At 51.9% G+C, this 10,654-nt stretch overlaps 1 protein-coding gene across 1 annotated transcript; it reads right to left on the minus strand.

Moving 5' to 3' along the window:
- Positions 1-3,618: 3,618 nt before the first annotated feature.
- On the minus strand, positions 3,619-9,912 carry LOC120511461 (E3 ubiquitin-protein ligase BRE1B-like). Its single transcript, XM_039728533.1, has 3 exons — positions 9,900-9,912; positions 6,046-6,183; positions 3,619-3,965 (listed from the first exon to the last, which is right to left on the minus strand). Exons 2-3 carry the CDS (start codon positions 6,175-6,177, stop codon positions 3,627-3,629), a joined length of 471 nt encoding a protein of 156 aa, XP_039584467.1. The 5' UTR covers positions 6,178-6,183; positions 9,900-9,912; the 3' UTR covers positions 3,619-3,626.
- Positions 9,913-10,654: the final 742 nt, after the last annotated feature.

The following is a 10,654-nucleotide window of genomic DNA, read 5'->3' on the forward strand; positions in this document are numbered from 1 at the left end:
CCAAAAATGCACCCGAAATAACCCCAAATTTAACTGGGCGGGAAAGGGTTAAAAGTCACCCCAAATCCAGTGAAATCAACCCAAAAATGCACCCGAAATAACCCCAAATCCAGCTGGGCGGGAAAGGGTTAAAAGTCACCCCAAATCCAGCGAAATCAACCCAAAAATACCCCAAAACCAACCTCAAATTCAACTGGGTAAAGAAAGGGTTAAAGGTGACCCCAAATTCAGCGAAATCAACCCAAAAATTACCCACAAAATAACCTCTAATTTAATTGGAGGAGAAAGGGTTAAAATCGGTTCAAAAATGCCCAAAATTAACACAAAAATACCCCAAATCTAGCCGGGGAGGAAAGGGTTAAAAGTGACCCCAAATCCAACAAAATCAACCCAAAAATGCACCCAAAACCACCCCAAATCCAGCTGGGCAGGAAAGGGTTAAAAGTGACCTCAATTCCATCAAAATTAACCCCAAAAATGCACCCAAAATAAAGCCCAAATTTAACTGGGGAGGAAAGAGTTAAAAATGAGCTGAAATGCAACAAAATCACCCAAAAATACCCCCAAAACAACCCCAAATTTAACTGGGCGGGGAAGGGTTAAAAGTGACCCCAAATCCAGTGAAATCAACCCAAAAATGCACCCAAAATAACCCCAAATTTAACTGGGCGGGGAAGGGTTAAAAGTGACCCCAAATCCAGTGAAATCAACCCAAAAATGCACCCAAAATAACCCCAAATCCAGCTGGGCGGGAAAGGGTTAAAAGTCACCCCAAATCCAGTGAAATCAACCCAAAAATGCACCCAAAACCACCCCAAATCCAGCTGGGCAGGAAAGGGTTAAAAGTGACGCAAAAAAGCCAAAATAAACCCTAAAATACCCCAAAACCAACCCCAAATTTAAGTAGAGAACAAAGGGTTAAAAATGATCCCAAATGCAACAAAATCAACCCAAAATTACCCACAAAATGACCCCAAATTTAATCAAAGAAGAAAGGGTTAAAAATGAGCTGAAATTGAACAAAATTAACCCAAAAATAACCCCAAAACCGAGCCCAAATCCAGCTGGCCAGGAAAGGGTTAAAACCGATCCAAAATCCAACGAAATCAACCCAAAAAATACCCACAAAACCACCCCAAATCAAGCTGGGCGGGAAAGGGTTAAAAGTGACCCCAAATCCAACGAAATGAACCCAAAAATACCCCCAAAATAAAGCTCAAATTTAACTGGGAAGGAAAGAGTTAAAAATGAGCTGAAATGCAACAAAATCACCCAAAAATGCCCTCAAAACCAACCCCAAATTTAACTGGGGAAGAAAAGGTTAAAAATGACCCAAAAAAGCCAAAATTAACCCAAAAAAAGCCTCAAAAGAAAGCCGAAACCTAGGTGGGGGAAAAAAATGGTTAAAAATTACCTCAAATCCTCCAAAATGAACCCAAAAATGCGCCAAAACCCATCCCAAATTTAATCAGAAAAAAAAGGGTTAAAAATGGCCAAAAAAAGCCAAAATTCACTGAAAAATACCCCCAAAATAACCCCGAATTTAAGCGGCCAGGAAAGGGTTAAAAGTGACCCAAAATGCCACAAAATTGAACCAAAAACAACCCCAGATTTAAATAGAGAAAAAAAGATTAAAAAATGTCCCAAAATTTCCAAAATTAAATAAAAAAAAACCATAAAAACAACCCCAAATTTACCTGGGCAGCAAAGGGTTAAAATGACCCCCCCAATCCCAAAAATCACCCCGAATTTAACTGGGGAAGAAAGAGTTAAACTCGCTTCCAAAAGGCCCAAATTTGCCCCCAAAAAATGCCCCAAAATCCAGCTGGGGAGGAAAGGGTTAAAAAGGACCCGAAATCCTCCAAAATGAACCCAAAAGTGCCCCAGGGGTGCCAGGTGTGCCCCTCACCTGTGCCCAGAAGCAGTTGACCGGGTGCTGACCTCATTCCAGGTGTGCCCAGGAGCGGTTTTAGCACCCATAACCCCATTTTTAACCCTTTTAACCCCATTTTTTTCGTGTTTTTCATGCCCAGGTGTGCCCAGGAGCGGTTTTAGCACCCATAACCCCATTTTTAACCCTTTTAACCCCATTTTTTTCGTGTTTTTCATGCCCAGGTGTGCCCAGGTGGGCCCAGGTGTGCCAGGTGTGCCCCTCACCTGTGCCCAGAAGCAGTTGACCGGGTGCTGACCTCATTCCAGGTGTGCCCAGGTGTGTTTTCAGCACACAAAACCCCATTTTCACCCCTTTTAACCCCATGTTTTTGGTGTTTTTTGTGCCCAGGTGTGCCCAGGTGTGCCCAGGTGTGCCAGGTGTGCCCCTCACCTGTGCCCAGAAGCGGCTGACCAGGTGCGGGGTGCCCATAACCCCATCTCAGGTGTGCCCAGGTGTGGTTTTAGCACCCAAAACCCCATTTTTAACCCTTTTAACCCCAGTTTTTGGTGTTTTTCATGCCCAGGTGTGCCCAGGTGTGCCCCTCACCTGTGCCCAGCAGTGCCAGACCAGGTGCGGGGTGCCCATAACCCCATCTCAGGTGTGCCCAGGTGTGGTTTTAGCGCCCAAACCCCCATTTTCACCCCTTTTAACCCCAGTTTTTGGGTGTTTTTCATGCCCAGGTGTGCCCAGGTGTGCCAGGTGTGCCCCTCACCTGTGCCCAGAAGCGGTTCACCAGGTGCAGGGTGCCCATAACCCCATTCCAGGTGTGCCCAGGTGTGGTTTCAGTGCCCAAACTCCCATTTTCACCCCTTTTAACCCCATTTTTTTGGTGTTTCTCATGCCCAGGAGTGCCCAGGTGTGTTTTCATTGCCCATAACCCCATTTTTAACCATTTAAATCCCTTTTGTTTGGTGTTTTTCATGCCCAGGTGTGCCAGGTGTGCCCCTCACCTGTGCCCAGCAGCGCCTGCCCAGGTGCGGGGTGCCCATAACCCCATTCCAGGTGTGCCCAGGTGCGTTTTTAGCACCCAAACCCCATTTTTGCTGGTTTTAACCCCATTTTTTTTGGGTTTTATGTGCCCCAGGTGTGCCCAGGTGTGCCCGGGTGTGCCCAGGTGAATCTCACCTGTGCCCTGAATGCCCTGGGTGGCCCTGACCCCATTCCGGGTGTGCCCAGGTGTGTTTTCAGCACCCAAAACCCCATTTTTAACCCTTTTAACCCCAGTTTTTGTCCATTTTCCTTTTCCCAGGTGTGCCCAGGTGTGCCAGGGGTGCCCAGGTGTGCCAGGTGTGCCCCTCACCTGTGCCCAGAAGCGGCTGACCAGGTGCAGGGTGCCCATAACCCCATTTTTAACCCTTTTAACCCCATTTTTTGGGTGTTTCTCATGCCCAGGTGTGCCCAGGTGTGCCCCTCACCTGTGCCCAGAAGCGGCTGACCAGGTGCAGGGTGCCCATAACCCCATCCCAGGTGTGCCCAGGGACATGTTCAATGCCCATAACCCCATTTTTGGTGGTTTTAACCCCATTTTTTCCCCTTTTACCTGTCCCAGGTGTGCCCAGGTGCACCCAGGTGTGCCCCTCACCTGTGCCCAGAAGCGGCTGACCAGGTGCAGGGTGCCCATAACCCCATTTTTAACCCTTTTAACCCCATTTTTTGGGTGTTTCTCATGCCCAGGTGTGCCCAGGTGTGCCCCTCACCTGTGCCCAGAAGCGGCTGACCAGGTGCAGGGTGCCCATAACCCCATCCCAGGTGTGCCCAGGGACATGTTCAATGCCCATAACCCCATTTTTGGTGGTTTTAACCCCATTTTTTTCCCTTTTACCTGTCCCAGGTGTGCCCAGGTGCACCCAGGTGTGCCCCTCACCTGTGCCCAGAAGCGGTTCACCAGGTGCAGAGTGGCGTCGTCGGTGGCCTGGCGCTTCTCGAGCTTCTCGATGCGCTCGCGCAGCTCGTCCTCGCACGCCTGGCGCTGCTCCAGCCGCTCGGCCAGCTTCTTGTTCCGGAACTGCAGCACCTTGACGTCCATCTCCTCCTGAGCAGGTGAGACACAGACAGGTGAGACAGGTGAGACACAGACAGGTTTTTTGGTGTTTTTCATGCCCAGGTGTGCCCAGGTGTGCCCCTCACCTGTGCCCAGCAGCTTCTGCCCAGGTGCAGGGTGCCCATAACCCCATCTCAGGTGTGCCCAGGTGTGGTTTTAGCACCCAAAACCCCATTTTTAACCCTTTTAACCCCAGTTTTTGGTGTTTTTCATGCCCAGGTGTGCCCAGGTGTGCCCCTCACCTGTGCCCAGCAGTGCCAGACCAGGTGCGGGGTGCCCATAACCCCATCTCAGGTGTGCCCAGGTGTGGTTTTAGCGCCCAAACCCCCATTTTCACCCCTTTTAACCCCAGTTTTTGGGTGTTTTTCATGCCCAGGTGTGCCCAGGTGTGCCAGGTGTGCCCCTCACCTGTGCCCAGAAGCGTTTCACCAGGTGCAGGGTGCCCATAACACCATTCCAGGTGTGCCCAGGTGTGGTTTTAGCACCCAAACCCCCATTTTTAACCCTTTTAACCCCAGTTTTTGGGCGTTTTTCATGCCCAGGTGTGCCCAGGTGTGCCAGGTGTGCCCCTCACCTGTGCCCAGAAGCGTTTCACCAGGTGCAGGGTGCCCATAACACCATTCCAGGTGTGCCCAGGTGTGGTTTTAGCGCCCAAACTCCCATTTTCACCCCTTCTAACCCCATTTTTTTGGTGTTTCTCATACCCAGCTGTACCCAGGTGTGTTTTCAGTGCCCATAACCCCATTTTTAACCATTTAAATCCCTTTTTTTTGGTGTTTTTCATGCCCAGGTGTGCTCAGGTGTGCCAGGTGTGCCCCTCACCTGTGCCCAACAGGTGAGAGACAGACAAGTGAGACAGGTGAGACACAGACAGGTCAGACACAGCTTCTTGTTCCGGAACGGCAGCACCTTCACGTCCATCTCCTCCTGAGCAGGTGAGACACAGACAGGCACAGACACAGACAGGTCAGACACAGCTTCTTGTTCCGGAACGGCAGCACCTTCACGTCCATCTCCTCCTGAGCAGGTGAGACACAGACAGGCACAGACACAGACAGGTCAGACACAGCTTCTTGTTCCGGAACGGCAGCACCTTCACGTCCATCTCCTCCTGAGCAGGTGAGACACAGACAGGCACAGACACAGACAGGTCAGACACAGCTTCTTGTTCCGGAACGGCAGCACCTTCACGTCCATCTCCTCCTGAGCAGGTGAGGGGACTGTGCCCAGGTGTGCTTTTAACTCCCAGGTGTGCTTTTAACTCCCAAGTGTGCTTTTAACTCCCAGGTGTGCCCAGGTGCGCTCACTGAGAGGAGATGCCCCCCAGGTGTGCCCAGGTGTGTTTTTGCCCCCCAGGTTTGCTCACCGTGGAGAAAATGCCCCCCAGATGTGTTTAACCCTGCTCAGGTGAACCCAGGTGTATTTGTACCCGCCCAAGTGGTTTTTTACCCCCCCAGGTGTGCCCAGGTATGCCCAGGTGCGCTCACCGTGGAGGAGATGCCCCCCAGGCGCAGGGGCTCGATCAGCGTGGTGCCCCCAGGTCCCCCCCAGGTGTGTTTTTACCCCCCGAGGTGTATCCCAGGTGCCCCCCAGGTGTATCTCAGGTGTGCCCAGGTGTGCCCAGGTGCGCTCACCGTGGAGGAGATGCCCCCCAGGCGCAGGGGCTCGATCAGCGTGGTGCCCCCAGGTGCCCCCCAGGTGTGTTCAGGTGTGCCCAGGTGCCCCCCAGGTGTGTTTAACCCTGCTCAGGTGTATCTCAGGTGTATCCCAGGTGTGTTTTTACCCCCCCAGGTGTATCCCAGGTGCCCGTAGCTGTGCCCAGGTGCCCCCCAGGTGTATCTCAGGTGTGCCCAGGTGTGCTCAGGTGTGCCCAGGTGTGCCCAGGTGTGTTTTCGCCCCCCCAGGTGTGCCCAGGTGCGCTCACCGTGGAGGAGATGCCCCCCAGGCGCAGGGGCTCGATCAGCGTGGTGCCCCCAGGTCCCCCCCAGGTGTGTTTTTACCCCCCGAGGTGTATCCCAGGTGCCCCCCAGGTGTATCTCAGGTGTGCCCAGGTGTGCCCAGGTGCGCTCACCGTGGAGGAGATGCCCCCCAGGCGCAGGGGCTCGATCAGCGTGGTCGGCGGCTGCTCCTCGCGGGGGGGTCTCTTCTCGGGGGGGCCCCCCCCGGCCTCGGGGGGTCCCCGCTTGGCGCCGACCCCCGCCATGGGCACCTGGGCACAGGGGAGGGGTTGGGGGCACAGGTGAGAGATTTGGGGGGTCCTGGAGGGATTTGGGGAGGATTTAAGGGGATTTTGGAGGGATTTAGGGGAATTTGGGGAGATTTAAGGGGGATTTTTGGGGATTTATGGGGGGATTTTAGGGGATTTTGGGGGGGTTTAAGGGGATTTTGGGGGGGGTCCCTGCTTGGCGCCGACCCCCGCCATGGGCACCTGGGGCACAGGTGAGAGATTTGGGGTGATTTTGGGGAATTTTGGGGAATTTAAAAGGATATTTAAAGGAATTTTGGGGGCATTTTGGGTGATTTTGGGGTGCTGGGGGAAATTCAAGGTGATTTTGAGGGAATTTGGGGGGATTTAAGTAGAATTTTGGGGGTCCCAGGTGAGAAATTTGGGGGATTTAGGGGGATCTTGGGGTGACTGGGGGAGGTTTAAGGGGATTTTAGGGTGATTGGGGGGATTTAAGAGGATTTTGGGGGGATTTGAGAGGACTTAAGGGGATTTTGGAGGAATTTTAGGGACTGGGGGAGATTTAAGGTGATTTAGGGGGAATTTGGGGGCAATTTGGGGGGATTAGGGGAATTTAAGGGGGATTTGAGGTGATTTTGGGGCACTTTGGGCGGGATTTAAGGGGATTTTGGGGGCATTTTAGGTGATTTTGGGGTGATTGGGGGGTTTAAGGGTATTTTGAAGGGATTTAGGGTGGTTTTGGGGGGATTTTGGAGAGACTTAAGGGGATTTTGGGGGAATTTGGGAAGCATTGGAAGGATTTAAAGTGATTTTGGGGGGATTTTTGGTGATTTTGGGGCAATTTGGAGAGGATTTAAGGGGATTTTGGGGGAATTTGGGAAGCATTGGAAGGATTTAAAGTGATTTTGGGGGGATTTTTGGTGATTTTTGTGGGGATTTAAGAGGATTTTGGAGGAAATTTGGAAGGATTGGGAGAATTTAAGGTAATTTTGGGGGATTTTTGGGGATTTTGGAAGGAGTTTTAAGGAAAATAAGGAAGAATTTTGGGGGCAATTTTGAAGAATTTTGGGGGGTCCTGAAAGGATTCTGAGGGGTCTGAGAGGGATTTTTGGGAATTTAAGGGGATTTTGTGGGGATTTTTGGGAATTTAAGTGGATTTTGGGGGGTCCTGAGAAGATTTTGAGAAGTTTTGGGGGTCCTGGAAAAATCTGGGGGGATTTTGGGTGGATTTCAGGGAATTTTGGGAGTCCTGGTGGGGTTTTGGGGGAATTTGAGGAATTTTTTTTGAGATTTAGATGAAATTTGGAGAGGTTTTGGGGGCTGCTAAGGGAATTTGGGGGGATTCTGGGGGGAATTTGGGAATTTTGGGGGTTCCTGAATAAATTTGGATAAATTTAAGAGCTTTTTCTGAGCCTCTGGGGAGCTTTAAAGAGAATTTTGGGGAATTTCTGTGGAGTTTGAAGGTCTGGGGAATCCTTTGAGAGACAAATTTTGATTTTTTTGAGGGGATTTTGAGGGGAAATCGCAACTTTGGGGCATTTTGGGGGAGGGTTTTGGGGAGGATTGAGGAATTTTGGGGTGGAAAAAAGAAAATTTGGGAATGTATGTGGATTGCGGGGGTCCAAGGATGGGAATTTGGGGAAATTTCTGAGAATTTTGAAAGATTTTGGGGTTTTTGAGGAGATTTCAGAGGATTCTGGGGCGATTTCGGACCATTTTGGGGCGATTTTAGGGGAAATTTCGGGGACTTTTGGGGAAATTTCGGATCATTTTTTGAGATATTTTATAGGATTTTGGGAGGATTTCGGAGAACTCTGAGGCGATTTTGTCGCTTTTTGTGGAGATTTTGGGGCGATTTCGGAGCATTTGGGGCTGCCGGGAGCCTCGGGAGAGATCTGATCGCTCCCGAAAAGAAATTTTGTAAAAATTTGAGCTTTTAAACCGACAAAGTGACCTGGGCGTCACCGGATGGAACTAAGGGGCTTTGAGGGGGTCAGGGGAGGGAATTTGGGGCATTTTGGGCGAAATTCCAGCGATTTTCGGCCCTTTCAGAGCTCGGCGCCGCCTGAGGCGCCAAAATGGCGGCCTGAGGGAACCGTGAGGGGCGAGGGGGGGAACGGCGCCTCGGAGCGGCCCGGGAAGGCTCCTGGGGGTTTGGGGGGTGGTTCCGAAGGGATTTGGGGTCGTTTTGGGTCGATTTCCAGCGATTTTGGGGCTTTTTTGGGGTTTTTTTTTAGGGCCCGTCCCGCCTCCCCCTCAGAGCTCACCGGAGCCGGAGCCGCCGTCAGCGCCCCCTAGCGGCGCGGCGGCGCTGCGAACGCGCAGGCCACGCCCACCGCCGACACGGATTGGCTGGGCATCACTAGCCCCGCCCCAACCCCTCGCCCTTTCGCGTTCTGATTGGTTGCGCTGCCTTGGCCACGCCCACGTCGCTGTGGTAACGGCGGCAGGGCGGGAAAAGGAGGGAGGGGTCTGAGAGGGATTTTTGGGAATTTAAGGGGATTTTGTGGGGATTTTTGGGAATTTAAGTGGATTTTGGGGGGTCCTGAGAAGATTTTGAGAGGTTTTGGGGGTCCCGGAAAAATTTGGGGGGATTTTGGGTGGATTTCAGGGAATTTTGGGGGGTCTTGGGGGGAACTTGAGATAATTTGAGGGGGCCTGGGGGAAATTTGGGGCAATTTGGGGAGAATTTTGAGGAATTTTGGGGGTCCTGGTGGGGTTTTGGGGGAATTTGAGGAACTTTTTGGGAGATTTAGATGAAATTTTGAGGGGTATTGGAGAGGTTTTGGGGGCTCCTAAGGGAATTTGGGGGGATTCTGGGGGGAATTTGGGAATTTTGGGGGTTCCTGAATAAATTTGGATAAATTTAAGAGCTTTTTCTGAGCCTCTGGGGAGCTTTAAAGAGAATTTTGGGGAATTTCTGTGGAGTTTGAAGGTCTGGGGAATCCTTTGAGAGACAAATTTTGATTTTTTTGAGGGGATTTTGAGGGGAAATCGCAACTTTGGGGCATTTTGGGGGAGGGTTTTGGGGAGGATTGAGGAATTTTGGGGTGGAAAAAAGAAAATTTGGGAATGTATGTGGATTGCGGGGGTCCAAGGATGGGAATTTGGGGAAATTTCTGAGAATTTTGAAAGATTTTGGGGTTTTTGAGGAGATTTCAGAGGATTCTGGGGCGATTTCGGACCATTTTGGGGCGATTTTAGGGGAAATTTCGGGGACTTTTGGGGAAATTTCGGATCATTTTTTGAGATATTTTATAGGATTTTGGGAGGATTTCGGAGAACTCTGAGGCGATTTTGTCGCTTTTTGTGGAGATTTTGGGGCGATTTCGGAGCATTTGGGGCTGCCGGGAGCCTCAGGAGAGATCTGATCGCTCCCGAAAAAAAAATTTTGTAAAAATTTGAGCTTTTAAACCGACAAAGTGACCTGGGCGTCACCGGATGGAACTAAGGGGCTTTGAGGGGGTCAGGGGAGGGAATTTGGGGCATTTTGGGCGAAATTCCAGCGATTTTCGGCCCTTTCAGAGCTCGGCGCCGCCTGAGGCGCCAAAATGGCGGCCTGAGGGAACCGTGAGGGGCGAGGGGGGGAACGGCGCCTCGGAGCGGCCCGGGAAGGCTCCTGGGGGTTTGGGGGGTGGTTCCGAAGGGATTTGGGGTCGTTTTGGGTCGATTTCCAGCGATTTTGGGGCTTTTTTGGGGTTTTTTTTTAGGGCCCGTCCCGCCTCCCCCTCAGAGCTCACCGGAGCCGGAGCCGCCGTCAGCGCCCCCTAGCGGCGCGGCGGCGCTGCGAACGCGCAGGCCACGCCCACCGCCGACACGGATTGGCTGGGCATCACTAGCCCCGCCCCAACCCCTCGCCCTTTCGCGTTCTGATTGGTTGCGCTGCCTTGGCCACGCCCACGTCGCTGTGGTAACGGCGGCAGGGCGGGAAAAGGAGGGGCGCGCGACTCTTAAAGGGGCAACGAGAGGCTCTTAAAGCGGCGATGGTGGAGATGGGGCCCACAACCGGTTTTTTTGGGAATTTTGGGACCCCCGGGAATTTTGGGGACCCCCCGCAATTTTTGGGGACCCCCCCGAGACTTTTGAGGACCCTCCCCGACTTTTGGGCCCCCTCGTGACCCTCCAAAACCCTTTGGAGACCTTCTAAGACCTCTGGGACCCCCCAAAAATCCTCAAATCCCTAAAATTAACCCCAAAATTCCCCCGGGGACCCCCCCAAGGCCAAAATCCCCCCCCAAATCCTCTTGGGGACTCCAAAAATTATCCGGGACCCCCAAATATCTTTGGGATCCCCCAAAATTCAAAAAAATCTCTCAAATCCCCCCAAAAATTCACAAGGACCCCCCCAAAATATTTTCTTTAAAAATCCCCCCAAAATTCTCCCAAAGATCCCAAAATTCCCCCAAAATGCCCCCCGGACCCCTAAAACTGCCCCAAATTTCCTTAGGACCCCCCAAAATCTCCCCAAATCTTCAAGTGTCCTCCCCCAGTACAG

This window comes from Passer montanus, unplaced genomic scaffold, assembly GCF_014805655.1.
Source record: "Passer montanus isolate IOZ18808 unplaced genomic scaffold, ASM1480565v1 scaffold657, whole genome shotgun sequence".
Lineage (NCBI taxonomy): Eukaryota > Metazoa > Chordata > Aves > Passeriformes > Passeridae > Passer > Passer montanus.